Source organism: Dysidea avara, chromosome 12, assembly GCF_963678975.1.
Source record: "Dysidea avara chromosome 12, odDysAvar1.4, whole genome shotgun sequence".
Taxonomy (NCBI): Eukaryota; Metazoa; Porifera; class Demospongiae; order Dictyoceratida; family Dysideidae; genus Dysidea; species Dysidea avara.
The window spans coordinates 6,656,993-6,679,959 of NC_089283.1; the positions used below are offsets into that span (position 1 = coordinate 6,656,993).

Below are 22,967 nucleotides of genomic sequence, written 5' to 3' on the forward strand. Positions count from 1 at the left end.
TGGGATGGAGTTTATATTGTTATCATTTTAGTACTAAGTTAAGCCACTAACTTTGCTATTGGGACAGTAAGTATAACCTATTTCAGCATAGCAGTAGCAGTTTTGCCGTTCGTGGTCTGTTCAAAGGGCTGATACGCCGTGAATAGAAATACGCATCCACGATCACTCAAACAATTATTTTGTGCCTTCATTATCCTTTACTAACAACCAACTGGTCTATCTTAACAAATATACTCCAACCACTGCAAAAATGAGTCCCACAATACAAAGCTCTGTGTCGCTCAATAGAACCCCTTTTCAAACACACTTTATGTAACAACTTTAAACAGTCTGTATAGGACCAGGTGTCCTACAGACCTTCAGCACTTGTGCTGTAAAGCCTTAATAAAGATTAAAAAAATTAAAAAACGAGTCAAAGTGTATCATTTCTTTGAACTGGCTGGGCATCAAAGTCATTGGCAAATCACTTTCCTATGATACTTCCCATGGGCAATATGCAAGTTAAACCCCAAGTGGTGCCTTTGAACGTCCACGCTAAAGTGGTATATTATACTATCAAACTAAGCTTATAGACCAGTTGGTTAGAATGATATCAGTAATGCCACTAAACATCAGTGCCAATATGATGGTGTGGCATCAAGTGCACAACACACCTAACTTTTTTTGTATGTTTCTTCCCAAAAACTTCCCAAGTGGCTTAAAGGTGACTGTATCAGTTCCAATGATTAAATTTGTTTTCAGCCAAGAAGATTTAGTAGTAAGAATGGAAACACTGTCCAGATTGACACAATTCATAAACCTTTACCTGCAGGTATTATCCATTTGAATATACAAATTGGGAGGTAGGACATGATCTTTTGGTAATCATGTAAAGTCTTGAGCAACACTGTTACGATCAGGCTGCTACCATGAGGCCATTGTAGCATGTCAACAAATGTATATGACAGATTCCCATAGATAGCATTAATTTTGTGTGTGCTAATGCCCCAGTTATATGTATCCAGAGATGCCACAATGTACTTGGATAGAACTGAATGGTACATTTGATTAACTCTGATCCATACCTACAAACTAAAACAACAAAATGTACATTGTATAATTACAAAATAACTACCTAGAAGGCAAGTATATAGATAGTAAGTAACATGTAATATGCACATATTTCAAATAATTACGTTTTATTAAATTTAATGCTAGCATTGATTACTTTAAAAATGGTGCTTACATAATGGCATACACATATCTAACACATACTGTAACGATAACTTTTCTAGTAGTCATAACTAGAAAGAATTATGGGGTGATCCTGACTGTGAGTTACAGTGTAACAAACATTTGTTGCCATACAATGACTGGCTACCCATTTGTTTGCACTCACAAGTCTAACATGCCATACCACGTATTTTTAGTGCATTACATATCCATACCATCCACTATACTTGTCAGGCTCCTTTCTAGATTTTGCTCTGTGGCTATAACTCTCTGAGTTCTAAAATGATAGTACACAAAGAAGTCACTGGTAATACGTATCAAGTAAAACATCTGCCTTCCTGCTTGACTACAATTGCAAGATCATAAAGTACAAAAATACTACCACCATGTGACACTAACAAAATCACATATGACATGTGCTTATTCAAATATGAAAAGTTCCTGTCCTTTGCAACTTGTTTCACCTAATTTCCCTAGTCATCATTCAATACCCAGACATTAAAGGGACACTGCAACAGTATCAAAAGCTATTCAATTAAGCATTATTTCACTGCCTGTGAAATAATGCTTAATGTACTTTAATGCTTAATGTACTGTATAATGTACTTTTATGACCAGCGAATAAAGAAGATTAGGGTTAAGATTTGTATATATAACATAAAGGTTACCCTAAGACCTGTACCATACCAAATACATATATGCATTATGCACACAAATGCATCATTATACAAGAGTAATAAAAATTTAAAAAGCTAGTAGGGATAGATAGATGAAGATACAAGAGTACCAATGGAAATCCTAGTAATAGCTACAAGATTTAATCCCTTCTTTGGTAGCCAGACCGCTTTTTTTTCTTTTACATTTGGAAGGGACAAGCCTTTGCTGTCCTTTATCTCACCTTCAACACCATGCAATTAGAAGCTGCACAGTAGGCTCCCAAAAAAACTGGGGATTTGCAGAACACATGTATAGAGTGTTCACCAGATCCATTTTCTTCCCATCCAAATGTAAAAGAAGAAAAGGTGGTCTGGCTACACAAGACTAAGTATCCAAGCCTAATCCACCTGCACAACCATGGTATTCAAGAATAGCTCTTCAGTGGTCTCACCTCCTCCTCAGTCTGGAATTCGAAGTACCACTGTTTCTCCATCTCCTTCTCAAGATTCCGTTCCTAATGTACAAAACAACTGAAATGCTAACAGAGCAACAAACAAGTCAGTTACAATTAATATCCATTACTAAAGGCCATCCTATCTAGTGTAGCCATTTCGGAAAAATATTTGTATTGTGTTAGAAAGTAGGACTGAAGGTATAGAGCAGCATTTGTTATAACAGTCCTAATATTATGACACTAGAACAAATATTAAAACACTAGTTTTATATTGAATGGTTTATTGCTAACTGCATGAACTGCAATTGTTATGGGGAGCCTTTGTATTTAATGAGGTTATGCACACGGAACCCTTTTGTCTCCTGCAGAGCTGAAGTTCTTAAATGGGAAAGTATAAAACTGATTTGTTTGTAGTTTTATGCTAGTACTGGAGATATTAGCTAGCAATATAGCTAGTTATGAGGTTTAACAATGCATTTCCTGTCTCTGTATATATGTAGTTCAACTGAATCCAGGTAGCTGAAAAGCATAATTTACACTATGCACCCTGACTATAGTAATTTATATGTAGTAACATTATGTAGGAATTAAGGATTCTGTGTGTTTACATACACCTTGACGTGAAAGAGGAAAGGATATCTTTTATAAGCAACAGGAAATTTGTTTGATACTTTTCCTTTAAGAACTAGGAATTAAGCCAGTAATTTAGGATTCGTGTGCTTATAGGCACTACCAACTACTGACTGATAGTCATAAATGCACATTGATAGGTATTCCAAACTACCATAAACATTCTTCCTTTGCCTTTGCTGAAATGTGAGGGTTGTTAATGTACACAAGTAACTACAATAAAGTTATATGTAACTAGTAGCATAATATCAAGCATATAATATTATTACTTATTTAATAAGCTGTCAGCCAATCAGGTGGTTATACACTGTACCTAGGCTTGAGCCTATTATGCTACCATAATTTTGAGAATACTAGGTTAAAAAATATAGAGGCCATCCATTATTTTCAGCATTTTAACAAGAATACAGAGAATATACATTAGGGGTGGGAGTAAACCCAAGATGTATGCTTTACAAATGTTGGTCTTAGTTGCAGTATATTAAAAACAATTCATAGGTACATAACTGTGGCTAGACCATTTTGTGTAATAGTTTACAAAGCCAAACTGCGTTCAGCCTACTGAATGACTAGATAAGCTTTCATGATCTGTCTCTGCATTTTCCTCCAGTATAAACACCTCAACAATAATATGTGTGTATCAATGTGCAACAAAGAAAACAGCTTCAAAATAATTATGCATAGAACAAGTTTAGCATCAGTATTTTTATAGCATGCTGTTGGGTAGGGGGAGGGGGTTAGTAATAAAGTACTCTCTTTATACTTGTGAAAATGCTGAAATTATGGATGATCCTTTAGAAAGAATAATGCTGGAGTTATAGGATGTTCACAAGCATAATGATATAAAGGATTTACCAACTGGAGTCATTCAGGGGTAAAATCTAAAGATACACTTCACGTTTAGTGTGCTATAATAACAATACTGGTATGTCAATTATTTTGCATTTACTGAGATAGTGCAAAGGCACCTATAGATATAGCTAGTTTTTTAAAAAAGACTGGAATATGATGTACATAACCATGAAGAGCTATCAGTTTACTGCATGCTTGATGGTTATTGTATAACTCACTTGTGTTTACTATAACTCATGTCATTAAAGAGATAAACATAAATGGTAAGGTTTATAGCTATATTGTCCCCAAGCAGGTACATATGACTTTACAGTGTACCTAAATAAACACATGAATCCTAAATTACTGGCTTTCTAGTTCTTAAACTACATTAAGGAAAAATATCAGACATATTTCCTTTTTCTTAAGAAAGAACTGGCCTACCCTTTCCACTTTCATTTTCAAGATGTACACAGAATCCTACACATAATTATATTCCTGCTATTTAAATTACTGTATATAGGTAAGGCACATAGCTAATTAAAATAAATAATTCTTTTCAGCTGGATTCAATTGTGGTATGAAGTGAGTTGTGAAACCTCATAACTAGCTATATTGCTAGCTAATACTTTCAGTACTAACATATTATAAAACTTTAAACAAAACAGTATTATACTTTCTCATTTAAGAACATCACCACTTTAAGAGATGAAAAGGTCCCATGTGCATAGCCCCATTAAATATAAAGGGTCCCTACAGAAATTGCAGTTCATGCAGTTCGTAATAAACCATTCAATATAAAGTTAGTTTTTGATTATTATATTATGCTATAGTGTCATATTATAAGGACTGTTATAACAAAGTGCTTTAGTCCTTCAGTGTAGCAAAATGGACATAAAAATATTTATAGAAACTAGTCTATAACACAATACAAACACTTCCTTAACATTGCAATGGCTACATTACTGTGAATAATCATAGAAATGCAAACATGATCAAACAAACTAGTGCGCTCTCTGCATATAAAAGGATCATGCCATGACACACCTCATTCAACTTACAAACTGTTACTATATTGAAGAATTATAAGATCAAACCAGCTTGAGTCAACATGCAACATTGCTGGTAAGAGTCTACTGCATCATAAAAAAATTGATACTTTTTATGTAATGTATTGCAGGTGTACATTTGTAGTTGCTACCATTGCTGTTTTAGTAATGACAGAAATAACTTCTTCAACACCATGCAGTGAATTTGGTCAAAGACATGATTTTGTGTGTGCTTCTGGCAAACCAATAATCCATGTGTCTGGCCGTCATGTGCGTGACAATAATGGTAAAGAGGACAGGGTATACTGTTATGGCTGTCGAGCTACATCAAGAAGTACTTCTGACTGCTACGATACTGGTTATGTCAACGAGCTTGATGATACACTAAGTACACAGTGTCATCCTGATTATTATATTTCTGGAGTTTGGAGTGAACGTGATAATGGCAAAGATCGACGCTTTGCCTTCAGATGCTGCAGGGTCAGTGGTCTGTGTACAAGAAATTGTTATCTTGATGGACCAGTTAACAACTTTGATGGAGATATGAACTACAACTTGAAGGCTGGTCAAGTAATTGCTGGTGCCGTTCAATGGTAATATAATAATAACAATAAGGTCAATGAAACTTGATTACCAGTTTCTCGCTCAGGTTTTTGAAAATTTGATGCGGGCAGGTGGTTATTATTCATTATTCATTTTTTTCCAAAAGGCACAACACACATCCAAACATGAAGATTTCTGCCAAAAAAAAACAGTGATATACATTGATTACTCAGCTAAAGTATGTTACTAAGTGATTTTTCCATTGGAGTATAGCTGATTACTCTATTAGACTGTAAAGTGACTGCTCTATTAGAGTATTTCAATCTGAAATACCAACAATGAAATTCCATGCGGGTGTATCAAAAGCATGCGGGCGATGACATGAAACTGCTAATCAAGTTTCATTGGCCTAATGGTAATATATTAATAATGGTAATATTGAATGGTAATTGTTGGTGCGCATGACAATAAGTGAACTTTTGATATATCTAATTAACGTAAACAAGCATCCCAGCTTACAGTAATTAGGACTTTACTCCTTCTCATAACATCACTCACACTGATGCATGAATGCTAGCATCAAAATTAAGCATTTCTTTACCTGTGCAGTTTAATGTTATATCCTTATGGTGATAGTCACAAAAATACACACATTTATTTATCGACAATTATTTTTACAGGACTAGTGTTATTTGTTTGTTTTATTTGTTATGCAGGGCCAGGAAGTGGTGGTTTCAACGATGTGACTGTGTCGTATGCTGATTGTGGATTGCTATTATATTTAATCACATAACTAATAGCCATGTTTGTTGTACCTAAGCCTGTATGAATGTTGCTACAAACAACACATATTTTATTGCTTATCAACTCTGATCATTGTAAATAAAGAGCGTGTTACTTCATTGGCACACCTTGCTTGTTCTTATGGTCCTCCCCACCACCTGGGAAATTGTTCAGTGGTATGGTATGCAGGGTAAAAACACACAGGTGGATTATTAACTTTTTAATAGGCTATTCACAAAGAGTTGTACTGGATAGAGTTCGATCCTCCTCAAAAGCAGTGGCTTCTGGAGTCCACCAGGGGACAGCCCTTGGGCAATTGATATTAATTTCTTATCTATATAATTTCCCCAACTGTGTAAAACACAGCACTGTAAAGTTATTTGCAGATGATTGCATCATTTACAGCAATATTTTAGGCAGCAAGGCCACCCATTTGCTTCAAGCATCTATGCAATTGCTAAATGGGCAGATACACGGTTGATGAAATTCAATGTATCTAAAATGTTGTTTCATATTTGGCCCCTTTTCTGTTACACCTTTTCAGCTATAAGTCACTAAGTCTAAGTCCTTGAAATTAGGTTAGGTAATCCTAAGGCTGCAGCACATGTTGCTGTCAGACCTTCAGTGCTGGTCACTGTAAAGCACTAATACAATAAATACTTTAGGATTAAGGAAGAAAATCCATCCCTCCTGGAGGAGACTGAGTGTGGCCCCGACTAGACATTGGGTGACCTGCAGTTCGATTCCTGGGGTTGGAGGGATTTTTTTTCTTACTTTGGCCCCTTTTCTGTTACACCTTTTCAGCTATAAGTCACTAAGTCTAAGTCCTTGAAATTAGGTTAGGTAATCCTCAGAGGAGGTTGGACACGCACACGTGAGCGCATACATTTTGCATTGAAAGTTTAACCAAGCGCTCACGAAAGTTTTCACAAATACCATTTGAGAGTGCACTTCAAGTTTAGTCTATTCAGCCGGTCAACCCCATTCAACCCTACTACTCCAGGCGCGTAAATCGCTCTTGAAATCTACGGGGATCACGTGTGTAAGCGTTTGCTGGGTGGAATCCATGTGTAATACTATAGGGACGCCTTATGTATGTGTATTTTAGCACAATAATTGTCGAAGAAAGCAATGTGCATGCTAACAAAGCCTCCCAGGGTAATGAAACAGAAGAGCGGACGCCGCTAGCTTGGCCTCACAGAGAATCGAAAAGAGAATTAGAAACTCGCACACCTGTCTTGCAATAAGAATTTGCTGTTCAACTTAAGAAACACAAGGTAACGTGGTGTGGATATTGCTAAACATTTCTTCTATCACTTTCTCCTCGTCACATATTAGAAATATGCAATTAACAGTAATAAATTTCAGAAGCGCTTATATCGTGTCCAACCTCCTCTGGGTAATCCTAAGGCTGCAGCACATGTTGCTGTCAGACCTTCAGTTCTGGTCACTGTAAAGTACTAATACAATACAATATAATTTACAGAAGCTAGAATATAATACATCGTATTACATATTATCTCAAACACATAATATAATTTTTATCCTATGATAATTTATGTAAATTATTTCAAATTGGATTACTTTAGTGTACCCCAGGTGTCAGTATTGGGCCCTTTGTTTACATAAACAATATTCCTTCACTTAATAATACCACATTAGCTACTTTTATTAGGATATATTTGCTCCATTAAAGATTCATATAAACCTGCTCTTCAGCATGACATTGACACCTTATTTGATTGGTCCTACCCACCCTCAACCATCTGGCTATGGAATTTACTACCTCCTGATGTTGTACACTAACAACCTTTAACTGATTTTAACAACAATCTATATGTACACTATAACTCAGTAATTGAGGTCCGTACATTACCCCCAAATTAAATTAATGTATCTGCAGCTGTTCATGTCAATATTTGCACAACTGACAAATTATACCCAGGGCACATATAATGTGCATGGTACTTAATTGCAACAACCATCTTCAAAATCATTAGGGGACATCATTTTACATCCTCCAGCATGAATGTTAGACAATCTATCTAGTTGACTAATCAAAATTGTTCTGCCATTGTAGCTATATAGCATGTTGTGGAGACATGTTGTGCAGAGTAAAACTATAAGAAAAAAATTCCCTTAGTTGTATATAACTTGCTGTTGCAACTAATCATGATTTTGTTTTCAGTTTCAGCTTGAGAGTTATTTTAACTATACCCCAGCTGGCTATATACAGTCATGAAAATTTAATTATCACCTGGAACTGTAAATTGCAGCTTGTGATCATGAATGGTGGAGTCAGGGCTGCCCAGAGAAATTAAGTGGCCCAGGGCAAAGAGTTAAAGTGGGGCCCCAAGGGCAAGGAGGGTTCCACTCTGAATCACAACTTCAGCCTAGTTGTCAGTCAAAGACCAAAAAAAGGTCATTACATCCTAACATTGACAATAGCTGCCCCTCACCAACTACATCTCCCTATTTATAAGCTTGTTATACTGCTCCTCTGAAGAATACTGTGACTGCTCTATTAGAGTATCAAGATCTTTTAAACAGGGTATTCAAGGGGCCCTTGGTGGGGCCCGGCCCTGCCTGAACAGTGTTATACACAGAAACCTTCGAACTTCCGGTTTCAAATCACACTTGAACGCCAACGTAGTGAAAAGGAGAGAAAACCATCAATTATGAAGTGATGAAAGTACATAAATTATAGAAAGTGTGATAGTCCTCGGTCACATGCGACCACATGATTGTTTTTGGATACACAACGGTGTGAAATTTACGAGAGCAGTGCGAGAGGCTTGTCAGTGAGTTGGTATGTCTAAAGCAGTGTGGTGGGAAGTAACCGAGAATATGAAAGCAACCGAAAAGCTGCAACGCCCCAGGCTCGCTGTGGTTGCGTTTTTAAACTTGCCAGAAGAAGTTCATCGCTGCTTGGATATTTCTAAAGAAAACAGCTAAAGTTCTTCATTAATTCAAGGTAACATTACCGGTATGTTTATCCTTTATGTAAATTTAAATCTAATCCAAAACAGCCAAGCTGTAAAAAAGGTGTGCGGCCCTCAGAAAGGCTATGGTGAAAAAAGATGTGAAATCCAAGGTGGCGGCCAAGAAATGGCTGTGATGGTAGGTTAATGGTAAAAATTTTAATAATGACAATTCAGGTAAATTTTGTGAAGCGGCACAAAAATTCACCTGAATTGTCGTTATTAAAATTTTTACCATTAACCTACCATCACAGCCATTTCTTGGCCACCACCTTGGATTTCACATCTTTTTTCACCATAGCCTTTCTGAGGGCCGCACACCTTTTTTACAGCTTGGCTGTTTTGGATTAGATTTCATTTCTTTTTGTATTTGTATACCCCAAAGCCGGCCTATGGCCAGCTTTGGGACTTTTTTAACCTATGTTTTTTTTCTTTACTACAGGAAGAAGAAAAGATGAAGAAGATGTACTTTAAATATTTTGTCAGTAAATGTACAAATTATATATATAATACATATGGGACCGGATTTGCGAAAAGGGGCCTTCCACACACATCCAATTTGCCAACTTTGACAATTGATAACTTCAGAATGGAAAGAGCTATTGCCTTGAAATTTGGGCAGTGGTGATTTCTTTGCAGCTGAACTCTCCACATGATGATTTCTTTGTAGCTGAACTCTCTACAAGGTAACTTCTTCTAGCTGATCTCTCTACAGGGTGATTTGTTCGTAGCTGAATTCTGTACAGGTGATTTGTTTGCAGCTGAGCTCTTTACAAAATGGTTTCTTTGTAGCTGAACTCTCTACAAAGTAACTTCTTCTAACTGATCTTTCTACAGGGAGATTTGTTTGTAGCTGAACTATCTACAATGTAATTTCTTCTAGCTGATCTCTCTACAGGGTGATTTGTTTGTAGCTGAATTCTGTACAGGTGATTTGTTTGCAGCTGAGCTCTTTACAGAATGGTTTCTTTGTAGCTGAACTCTCTACAAAGTCACTTCTTCTAACTGATCTTTCTACAGGGTGATTTGTTTGTAGCTGAACTATCTACAAGGTAATTTCTTCTAGCTGATCTCTCTACAGGGTGATTTGTTTGTAGCTGAATTCTGTACAGGTGATTTGTTTGCAGCTGAGCTCTTTACAGAATGGTTTCTTTGTAGCTGAACTCTCTAAAAGGTAACTTCTTCTAACTGATCTTTCTACAGGGCAATTTGTTTGTGGCAGAATTTTATACGGGTGATTTCTTTGCAGCTGAACTCTCTACATGGTGGTTTCTTTGTAGCTGAACTCTCTACAAAGTAATTTCTTCTAGCTGATCTCTCTACAGGGTGATTTGTTTGTAGCTGAATTCTGTACAGGTGATTTGTTTGCAGCTGAGCTCTTTACAGAATAGTTTCTTTGTAGCTGAACTCTCTACAAGGTAACTTTTCTAGCTGATGTCTCTACAAGGTGGCTAGTTTGTAGCTGAACTCTCTACATGGTGGTTTCTTTGTAACTGAACTTTCTACAAGGTGACTTCTTCTAGCTGATTTTTCAATAGGGTGATTTGTTTGTAGCTTCACTCTCTACAAGGTAACTTCTTCTAGCTGATCTCTCTACAGGGAGATTTGTTTGTAGCTGAACTCTCTACAGGTGATTTGTTTGAAGCTGAACTTTCTAAATGATGGTTTCTTTGTAGCTGAACTCTCTACAAGTTAACTTCTTCTAGCTGATCTCTCTACAGGGTGATTTGTTTGCAGCTGAGCTCTTTACAGAATGGTTTCTTTGTAACTGAACTTTCTACAAGGTGACTTCTACAAGCTGATTTTTCAATAGGGTGATTTGTTTGTAGCTTCACTCTCTACAAGGTAATTTCTTCTAGCTGATCTCTCTACAGGGTGATTTGTTTGTAGCTGAATTCTGTACAGGTGATTTGTTTGCAGCTGAGCTCTTTACAGAATGGTTTCTTTGTAGCTGAACTCTCTAAAAGGTAACTTCTTCTAACTGATCTCTCTATACAGGGCAATTTGTTTGTGGCGGAATTTTCTACAGGGTGATTTCTTTGCAGCTGAACTCTCTACATGGTGGTTTCTTTGTAGCTGAACTCTCTACAAGGTAACTTCTTCTAGCTGATCTCTCTACAGGGTGATTTGTTTGTAGCTGAACGATCTACAAGGTAACTTCTTCTAGCTGATCTCTCTACAGGGTGGTTTCTTTGTAGCTGAACTCTCTAAAAGGTAACTTCATCTAACTGATCTTTCTACAGGGCAATTTGTTTGTGGCTGTATTTTCTACAGGGTGATTTGTTTGCAGCTGAACTCTCTACATGGTGGTTTCTTTGTAGCTGAACTCTCTACAAAGTAATTTCTTCTAGTTGATCTCTCTACAGGGTGATTTGTTTGTAGCTGAATTCTGTACAGGTGATTTGTTTGCAGCTGAGCTCTTTACAGAATGGTTTCTTTGTAGCTGAACTCTCTACAAGGTAACTTCTTCTAACTGATCTTTCTACAGGGCAATTTGTTCGTGGCAGAATTTTATACAGGGTGATTTCTTTGCAGCTGAACTCTCTACATGGTGGTTTCTTTGTAGCTGAACTCTCTACAAGGTAACTTCTTCTAGCTGATTTCTATACAGGGTGATTTGTTTGTAGCTGAACTCTCTACAAGTTAACTTCTTCTAGCTGATCTCTCTACATGGTGATTTGTTTGTAGCTGAATTCTATATAGGTGATTTGTTTGCAGCTGAGCTCTTTAAATAATGGTTTCTTTGTAGCTGAACTCTCTCAAGCTAACTTCTTCTAGCTGATGTCTTTACAGGGTCACTAGTTTGTATCTGAATTCTCTACATGGTGGTTTCTTTGTAACTGAACTCTCTACAAGGTAACTTTTTCTAGCTCATCTTTCTACAGGGTGATTTATTTGTAGCTGAATTCTTTACAGGTGATTTGTTTGCAGCTGAGCTCTTTAAAGAATGGTTTCTTTGTAGCTGAACTATCTACAAGGTAACTTCTTCTAGCTGAAGTCTCTACAAGGTCACTAATTTGTAGCTGAGCTCTCTACATGGTGGTTTTTTTGTAACTGAACTCTCTACAAGGTGACCTCTACTAGCTGATCTTTCTACAGGGTTATTTGTTTGAAGCTGAACTCTCTACAAGGTAACTTCTTCTAGCTGATCTCTCTACAGGGAGATTTGTTTGTAGCTGAACTCTCTACATGATGGTTTCTTTGTAGCTGAACTCTCTACAAGGTAACTTCTAGCTAATCTCTCTACAGGGAGATTTGTTTGTAGCTGATCTTTCTACAGGGTGATTTGTTTGGAGCTGAACTCTCTACAAGGTAACTTCTTCTAGCTGATCTCTCTACAGGGAGATTTGTTTGTAGCTGAACTCTCTACATGATGGTTTCTTTGTAGCTGAACTATCAACAAGGTAACTTCTTCTAGCTGATCTCTCTACAGGGTGATTTGTTTGTAGCTGAATTCTGTACAGGTGATTTGTTTGCAGCTGAGCTCTTTACAGAATGGTTTCTATGTAGCTGAACTCTTTACAAGGTAACTTCTTCTAGCTGATGTCTCTACAGGGTCACTAGTTTGTAAATGAATTCTCTACATGGTGGTTTCTTTGTAACTGAACTCTCTACGAGGTAACTTCTTCTAGCTGATCTTTCTATAGGGTGACTTGTTTGTAAACGAATTCTCTACATGGTGGTTTCTTTGTATCTGAACTCTCTACATTGTGGTTTCTTTGTAGCTGAACTCTACAAGGTGATTTCTTCTAGCTGAATTATCTCTTTCTATAGTTGCATGAATTCCCTACAAGGTAACTTCTTCTAGCTGATCTCTCTACAGGGTGAATTGTTTGTGGCTGATCTCTCTACAGGGTGGCTTGTTTGTAGCTGATCTCTATACAGGTTACTTGTTTCTAGCTGATCTCTTGAATTCTCTTCGGGTGACTGCTCTATTAGGATGACTGCTCTATTAGGATGACTGCTCTATTAGAGTATCTCGATCTCGCACTTGCTACACTAAGTTGGATTTCGTGTTATAACTCCGTGGTTTTAAGTCTGATTCTTCTACACCATTGAAGAGCCTTTCTAAGATGATAACTCCATCTGTACAGCGATTTTCAAAGCATTACCCCAAGCGGTTTACCTGGTAGGCGTGGCAAGCAGTCGTTTTTTTATTAGCTAATCTCGATTGCGTAATTGTTACACACTGTTGGTTTTTTCGTTGTATCTTCCTGGTTTTTAGCTCGATTTCTTTCAAACCACAAAAGGTTTGAGGTTCAATAGTTAACCTATTCACCCACCGATTTTCAGCTTCTTCCCATACGCGGTTTACCCTGTAGGCGTGACAACATATTGGTGTTAATTGTCGTGAATAATCGCTCATAACTCTTTGCCTGTTTATCGTATTCCGGCCAAAGTTGGTACAGAGATGCGCCTTTATATCCCCCTTCTGTGTGCCAAATTTCAAGGCAATCGGATATGGCGTGCGAGTTTTATAGCAGTTTTTGTAAGTGTGCGACAAGAAAAAGAAAAATAAGAAGAAGAAAAAAAAACGAAGAAACTGAGCCAATTTTTGAAGTCGCATATCTCGGAAACGCGCGAAGCGATTTCGCTCAAATTTGGAATGTGGAGTGCTACAGTTGGGGGGCATGTCCACAGCAAAAATCGTCTTGTTTCATCAAGGAAGCACAGAGCTACGGAGGTGCGAAAATTGCGTTTTCTTTCTTCCTGTCAATATACTCACGGGTGTTACGCGCCGGCTTCTTGGGCCGCACGACACACTACCGTGTGTCTTGATTATACTTTACTCTGGTAGTACTGCTCTTGAATCTGTGGAAAATGTTTACAACTGGCTTGATGGCATCGCCAAAAAATCGAAGATTCAAGATGAGTATATACGAGTCTTGTGAAACAAAAGAAACAGAAGCAAGAGCTCGTGTTAAAGGTGTAGCTCACTTTTGTGTTTTATTTTGGAACTTCGTTGGCTCATTTACTGCTACGTCCCACTGACAATTTGAGCCGTACTTTGCAGCATAGAGGTATGTCTGCTGCAGCTGGACAACATGTAGCAAAAAGTGTTGTTACAACACTGCAAAGCCTGCGAAATGATTCTAGATTTTCACTGTTTAGGAAATTAGTGAAAATTCAATCACAACCTTTAGATGTTGGAGCTCCAAGCTTAATAATCAATGAATCACCCAGTTGCAAAGACCTAGGGATTATTTTCATTAACTCATTGTCATGGAGAAAGCATTATGAAATGATTTCCTCTAAAGCCTACAAGTCACTTGGACTGCTACGCAGAGTATTCAAGGATTCGCATTGTCCTCAGGCTAGAAAATCCCTATACATATCATTAGTGAGATCTAAATTGCTATACTGCTCCACATTGTGGAGACCGTATTTGTTGAAAGACATAGAATTAATTTAGAAGGTACAAAGGCGTGCTACTAAATTCATACTCTCTGATTACACTTCAGGCTACAGGACTAGATTGATCCAACTTGGTATGTGCCATTGATGTATATTTATGAAATAACTGACATCCTCTTTTTCATCAAATCACTTAAAACTCCTACAGATAAGTTCAATATCCGGAACTATGTCAGCTTCAATACTGGTTCTACTAGATCTTCTGGAATCACACTACACCACAAGACAACCCATACCAATGCAGCTATGAACTCCTATTTTTTCACCTACCTAGACTATGGAACTCTTTGCCAATAATTGATCATACACAATCACTAACTGTAATAAAACAGAAATTGAAGAAATTTTTATGGAATCATTTCCTAGCTAACTTTGACAATTCACTCTGTTGTTTCCATTACCTTTGTCCCTGTTCCCGTTGTTCCAAGAATCCTACATCTAACAATTTTAACCACTTGTAACTAAGTATGTAAATGTTAGTGTATAGTTATTTTTTAATGTATGTTAGGCTATCAGTGTAGGTCACTGGTAGACCCTCAGAATTATTATTCTGTAAAGCATTATTATTATCATTACGAAACGCTGATCCACGTCAAATCAAGCTTTTCTTTCCAGAGGAGAAACAGCGATCTTGAATTGGTTTCAATTGTGGTATTTCCAATGTAAGGCACTTAATAGAAAGAAGATCACGTGACTACCAACTGTAGCATAGTGAAAAGGACTGAATGTTTCATGGTATGGTGAATAGCGCCCATTCAAGATTAAGTCAATTTCAAATTCAGATGTGAACAGACACGAGCAAGTTTTGAGACATGCACCCTGTATGGCTGTGTGATGCCTTGGTAGATGATAGCTAGCTACTGACTAGTCCAAAGGTATGAGCATAGGCGGATCTAGAAGGTATTGTCAGGGGGGGCCAAGGGGGGGCAAGAAAATTTAGTGTACTACAGTGTTTGTTCCACTAAGAGGAATTCTAGTACACAAGTTATGTTCAGTTGCATAACTTTATTCAGTATAGCTGGATGAATGATAGACATACAGTTGTAAGACTGTAGCTAGAGAAAAAAATTTAACCATTAGACTTCCTAGGTTTGAATTTGAGAGCATTTTTGATAACATTTAGTGAATGAAGTGCATGCTTGCAATGCATATAAAGATTAGTTAGCCTATCCTGAGATAAAATCTGTTTGATGGTAAAGTGTACTAAATCAAATATAAGTAGTATTGTTATAATGACATTAAATTGTGACTGTTCTATTAGAGTAGTGACTGCTCTATTAGAGTATCTCGATCTCGACACAAAAACTCAACCTAACTTATTTGCCTCACTTTCTTTACAATGTACAGTATAACTGTAAAGTACATTTATAACTGTTGTCTTCTATTTGCACATTGGCTTTCTATACTTCTGAATACAGTGTGAATGCATGATTCCAGTTTCTGGTATCAGTATAGTAGTGTGAGCCTAAGGGGGGCAAGAGAAGGGCCAGGGGGGGCGCAGCACCCCTTGGCCCCCCCTCAGATCCGCCTATGGGTATGAGTACTTGTTTAGTCATTGTTTTCATTTATTCTATTTGTAGGTTGACTACTTTAGTCCACAGTTGTCATGTGATCGTATAAGCGCCTGGTGCTTTAAATCCAAGTCTCGAGTATTATGCATTGCTGTATTGTGTTCTGCAGAAACTAAATGTTTAGCCTACACCAGTATAGTGAGACCACTGTTGGAGTATGGATCGGCAGTATGGGACCCCTACTTGCAGAAGGAGATACAAAGTATAGAAATGGTACAACATGCTGCTCGTTGGGTCAAGTCGGACTACCGATATAACAGTAGTGTTACATCTATGTTAGCAGATCTGTCAGTGAGATCTACAATGGCCATCACTTCAACACCGACGATATGTGACTAGATTAAAACTCTTCTACAACATTGTTTACTCCTCATCAGTCTTAACAGTCCCAAATTACTTCACTAACACCACATATCCCACCCGCCACCACCACCCCTTCCATTTTGAGATTCCGTTTGCTAGAACAGATCATCATAAATTTAGCTATTACCCCAAATCTATCCGTGATTGGAACAATTTACCAACTGACACAATAGAATCCCAATCTCTACAAGTATTTATAGATAAATTATAACTGACTCTTATCTATGTGATTTGTAATGTTTTTCCTTACCTGAACATATCAGTTTGTAACTGTGTTTTCAGTAATCATAATCATAATGTATGTGTGAAGAAGACGATAGTAGTCAACGTTTGTGTCTAGTGATATTAGCTATTTTGCATGCAGTTAGTGTAGGTATAGCACATAGATAGTAATGCACAACACATTTATATGTTATATTGATATCCATATGAAGATGGGCATGTGTATGTGGCTGAGTGCATGGTTTGCCCACCCAGTGCCCGGGTGAAGTAAGAAGTCTAGATATGCCACTGACTATAGCTATACTACCAGCTACTACAGGGAGGATCCAGGGAGGGGGGCTGAAGCCCCCCCCCTTCCTATTTAGGCTTTACTTGATCAATGTGCTGAGTATTATAATGAAATTTTGTATTAGCATAATTATATGATCACTAATAATACAAATACTCATAAAACCACCTTATAAACATCTTTCAAAGTTAATATCAGTGGATTTATGCTAAAGTTTATGCAACAAGGACTCGGATCAGCATTGGAGGTGTACAAGATCAATAGAAATTCACTGGAAACATGTAGTTGGTTCTGTTATGGAATCAGTTTTTCCAAATCTGCCTGCACCTATACATACAATGAAGTGCATTGTTCTGTTTAAAGGGCTTTATTCATCTACTTGTGTAGTTAATATGCATGGCAATACTTAATTCAGGTACACAATTTCCACTGAAAATGCTCTCAGATTCAATCTTGTACATGTATTGTTCAAATTTCAAAATTTTCCACTTTCAACATTCTTATTCTAACATGCACCTATTAAGTGTTGTGTAATTGTGAGAGGGGTGCATCATGTACTTGATTGTCTGTACCTACCCAAACTTTTCCATTAGCAAAATGCTTCAGAGAGCCATACCTATAATCTAAAGACAGTATATAAAATATCTGCAGGCAGAAAATATTATGAATTTTATGTGGAAATGTCTCCAAATTGCAATATTTTAGCATCTATTTTTCTAAATTCTCCTGGGGGGGGGCATGCCCCCAGACCCCCCTACTTCCAGCATGCTGGGAAACGTGCTTCGCATACCTCTACCCAAGAAATTAGTACCTTGAGTTAGCCCCCCCCCCCCCCCCCCCCCCCCTTTTATAAATCCTAGATCCTCCTCTGTACTATTCACTGCTATACTATGCTTACTGCTACTATAGCTAACACTTGCTATAGTACAACTATATACTTGCTACTATACTTGTTGCTATAGTACTTTAATTGCTATACTAATAGTAACTCAGTACTTGTTACTATACTATACTTGCTGCTACTACTAGCTACCTCTGCAGTGCTATTTCTGCTGCTCTGCAGCTAAACTGAGCCCTCTAGTGCTAACTAACTATTGAGGCAAAGAACATGTTTATCTGAGAACATGCAGCTAAAGCTATCTGCTATTATACAGTCAACTTGCAAGATATAGAAAATATTATTTAATTAATTAGCTATAGTAAGTGAAGACAAATATGTATGAGAATGGATTTGGGAGTGGAGAACTAACACACATACAATAATAAAAATTAAGTTAGCTAGTATAATATTATACTATACTGTTTAATGTTTTCTGCATATAGTTTGATGGCATTCTATAACAGTATATAGAATTTGGCTTCAGCCATTTCCAAATAGCATGTGCATCTGTCACATTTCACGTGTGAAAACAAAAACAATGTAGCTAACTACCACTAAATCCAACACTCACATTATGCTGACATACCCATGCTCTACACATAATATTATCTTGTCCAGATATCTTACAATGGATTCATACCTGTGCTGTAAAATGCATGACTTTGGAAGTACATAAGTGATTGGAAAATTTGTAAAGCAAAAATCTGAGATCGCTCAGATATAAAATCTCTCAAATAGTCCAAAGCTCTCAGGTGAAAGTCTCTCAGGCAGTCATATAGCTTTTAAGTAAAAATTCTCAAGTACTGAAAAATCTCTATAAAGAATTTCTCAAGTAATTAAAAGCCTCTCAAGTGAAAACCCTTAAGCATAGTCTAAAATCTCTCAAATACCTAAATTAATCAAGTCACTCAAGTAAAATCTCTTAAGTAGAGTCTCTTAAGTAGTCAATACTCTAAGCTCTCAATCAGTTTGAGTAACTAAAGTCTCTTTTAAGTACTTGAAAGTCTCACTATCGGCCAAAAGTAAAATATCTTAAGTCGTCCAAAACCTCTCAAGGAAACTCAATTTAAGCACTCTATATAATAGTACAAACCCTGTCCGGTGAAAATCTCTCAAGAATATAGCTAAAACTTACTTGAATATGAACTTAGCATGCATGCATGTACACAAGTATTAGATCAATGTACAAAGCTGATACATACAAGCTAGAGATATAGCTATAATATGCAGTGCAGCTATTATAGAATTGCACTGAATTAAGACTAACTGCTTGTCTTTATTGGTAGCACATTGTATAGTAGCTTATAGATTCACAGACGGCATATAACATGTAGCAGGGTAGATGAATCCTATTTTGCGTGGCAAGAAACAGAGAAATAACCAAATATGGAGGAGACTGAGTGTGGTGCTTGACTAGACATTGGGTAGCCTGCAGTTTGAATCGGGTAGGAGAGATTTTCCTTTCTTTGGCCTATTTTAGTACACCTTATTGGCTGTGTTATAAGTGTGTCAAAGTCTACACATTTTAGGCAACTCAAAGGCTGCAGCTGCACTATATATAGTTTTGCTGTCAGATCTTCAGTGCTATATGGACACTGTAAAGTAAAAGCAAAATTAAAATTGCTTCACCAAGAATGCAAAATGTACAATAAATTTAATATATTTACATATATAGTTATAAACAAATGTCAATGACTTTCAGTTTCAGCTATTATAGCTATATATACAATATGTACCACTCTGCGTGGGCAGTTCAAAGGCACCGCCAGTGCCATAATTTGTATATTGCACTGCTGCAGACCACAGCGAGTGCATTATCATGTACCACGGTAGTGGTATCATGTACCACGGTAGTGGTATCATGTACCACGGTAGTGGTATCATGTACCACGGTAGTGGTACATAATAGGGATCAGGCAGAAATTTTTCAAAACACTCTAATAAAACGCACGCCAAAAGCAGCCTTCCGGGCTTTAGATTTTATTTCTAAAACATTCTAGACCTTTCTTTTGTGTTTACAACACTAGCCAACAAGTATTAAAAGTAAGGGAAATGGTTTTAGGTGTTTTTTAAAACTTTGAAAATGGTTAGATTCTCCATCTTCTTCTTTCTTTCTTCTTTCTTCTTTCTTTCTTGTTTCGCGCGCCTACAGCTCGTAGGAAGTAGATATCAGCCCTAAAAACGTATGGCGTATTTAAAAAACATTCGTACCCAGGTCTGTGTGGTATTAAAATCTTCCCTCTCTAATGCGATTGCGAGATATAGAGCAAGAATCACTCTTCGAGACGCCATTCGATCGAGAAGCCATACAGATGATAATATAGAATTGTTTAAAATTCCATTGCTTTAGCTCACAGGACTAAAATGCATCAAGTTGTATCACACTAAACATTAAACATAACTATTGTTCACTGAAACTCGGGTTTTAGACTTCCTTCATTACGAGACAGTGAAGGGGGTGTGGCCCGCACCTCGTCACTTAAACTATTACTGTACGCCTTTCGTGTATACTTTCTATTATATTCTTCAGCTGTTTACCAGCTAAGAGTCGACATAACAAGGCTTGTAAGCTATTGGAACACACTGGTAAATTTCGAATTGAAAAGGGGTGTGTCCCTTCCGTACGCGATTGAAAAATAAAAAGCGGGATACTCCGTATACTCAGCACTTTAATTGGAGTCGACCACGTTTTGTCAAGTGTGTGTTTTACTCGTGTTGAGATTTCGCACCGCTTCGTTGCAGTAAACGGTCACACTAGTGGATTTATCTACTCGTCAAAGGAAAGTGGTATTGTTTACTGTATTGTTAACTGTATTGTTAACTAATTGTTTATTAAACTTATTTATGTAATTGTTTATTGCCAGTTGATATTACAATGGGTTTCTTTATTAAACAATCATGTACTGTTGAACGTATATTTAAGAAGTAGTCCATGTGCATGGACATGAGAAAAATCATGAAACCAAAAAAATTATTAATTTTCAACAAGTAGAATAGAGATCAAAGATTTGATTTTGAAAAAAACTGCGTAAACAAGAAGTAATAGGGATGATAATCCACAAAATTCTATGCATCATCAGTTCAAAGCAAGTTATTTGAATAGTGTACACTCAATTTGTGATTCCTATTTCAACTTGTGGTTAAATTTTGTTAAAATGTTGAAATAGGAATCGCAAATTGAGTGTACACTATTCAAATAACTTGCTTTGAACTGATGATGCATAGAATTTTGTGGATTATCATCCCTATTACTTCTTGTTTACGCAGTTTTTTTCAAAATCAAATCTTTGATCTCTATTCTACTTGTTGAAAATTAATAATTTTTTTGCCCCACTAGTAACTTATAATGCACTGGTTGCGGTTTTTTAGACCACAACGAGAGCATTATAAGTTATAATGCACCGACCGCAGTGTAATATACAGATATTGCACTGGCTGAGGTTTTGTGCAGCATAGCACAAGTGCCGGTGGCGAAGACCACTACGACACCTCACCTAATAGGTGGAAAGACACTTCACAGATCACTCGAATTCTTTTATAGCCTGACATGTAAAGGTCGATTGTGGGCCATAACGTCACCAATACGTATAATGTTTACAAGCAGCCAATGGCAATCGAAAAATCCAACACGGGTGGCCACAACTCTAGTCTACATATACAAGTGGAACAAAAAATTAGGAATTTTCAATATGAGTAGGGATCAAAGTAATAAAAAGTACTGAAACAAGAGAGATTATCTACCACCTGAAGTCATGCTAGTACACACGTAATCGCTACTTCAGTTGCCAAGATTTAAGATATAATGGCACTGAAGTAGGGATTACGTGTGTACTAGCATGACTTCAGGTGGTAGATAATCTCTCTTGTTTCAGTACTTTTTATTACTTTGATCCCTACTCATATTGAAATTCCTAATTTTTTGTTCCACTTGTTTGTGTACTTTTTATAAACATTGCATGAATCTTATCTTTTATGTGCATGCAGTTTCTATTACACAGGACACTAAAGTTACTATTTCTTCAATGTCCATGGTTTGCTAGCTATGTTATAGACAACATTACCTATGTTTAGATTCTTTGCACAGTTTCTCAATATTAGAAAAGTAGTACTTGCTGGTTGAGGATCTAGTAGCAGCACGGGATTTGGCAACATCCTTGCGGTAATGTTCTTTAGTGCTCTCTGCAGAATCCACATGAGACTTTTCCAAGTCTTGATGGTAGTGTTCCCTTTTCTTTTTTGCAACTTCAGTGCGAGACTTTTCCAAGTCTTGATGATAGTATTCCCTTTGCCTTTCCGCTGACTCAATGCGAGACATTGCCAAATCTTTGTTAAATGATGTTTTGGTGGCTTCAGCTGATTTCTCACACAACGCTGTTACATTTTTGTAGTACTCATTAGCATGACGCTGTGATCGGCATTCACTGCTGTACTTGTCCTTTCTCTCTGAGAGTACAGACTCTCTATGAGCTTCATAGTACGCCCTGTTATTCTCCTTCTTTCTACTCTTCCGCGCCGCTTCCTTCGAAGGCATTGCCGCACCCAATATTGCCTCAGAGAAAACACACAAAGCAATAATAATCACAATACCCTTAGCTAACGCTATTTTGCTACGAATTATTTCTAATATCGCTCAAATACTTGAGGTAGATACGTTGTTTACAGCAAAGAAATGCGTTTACAAACGCAAGCAATATTAATTTTGCTGGTTAACTTTGCCAGAAACAAAAGATATAAGTCGCTAAATATATTCACTTACACGTACAAAGCTTCCCGATTGTGAACAGCTCGCTCTTCCTGCTCAAAATCAACTTCGAACTTTCAACCACGTGTATTCGAATATTTTACCGCGAAGATTATGATTACTCTATTTAGCGAGCACTCTTATTGAAACGGACGGCGCCGTACATTGAAGCCATTTTGTGGAGTTATTAACACTACCTGTAGTGAATCCAGGACGATGGCGACATTAAAGAACAATGAAAGGTAAGACCCTAGCGCAAGGATTGTATTTCTATCGGTGTAGGAAAGGTTTAATCTATAGGCAAAGCGAGCCGTTTTCATGCAAGAAGTAGGACTGTAGCTGTTGC

The 22,967-nt window shown here is 37.2% G+C and overlaps 1 protein-coding gene across 1 annotated transcript; it reads left to right on the forward strand.

The window, feature by feature from the left end:
* The first annotated feature begins 4,611 nt into the window (after positions 1 to 4,611).
* LOC136240958 (dermatopontin-like) lies at positions 4,612 to 6,243 on the forward strand. The gene is made up of 3 exons (XM_066032052.1): positions 4,612 to 4,909; positions 4,965 to 5,426; positions 6,093 to 6,243. The coding sequence occupies exons 1-3, from the start codon at positions 4,896 to 4,898 to the stop codon at positions 6,136 to 6,138; spliced, it is 522 nt and encodes a 173-aa protein (XP_065888124.1). The 5' UTR covers positions 4,612 to 4,895; the 3' UTR covers positions 6,139 to 6,243.
* The last annotated feature ends 16,724 nt before the right edge of the window (positions 6,244 to 22,967 follow it).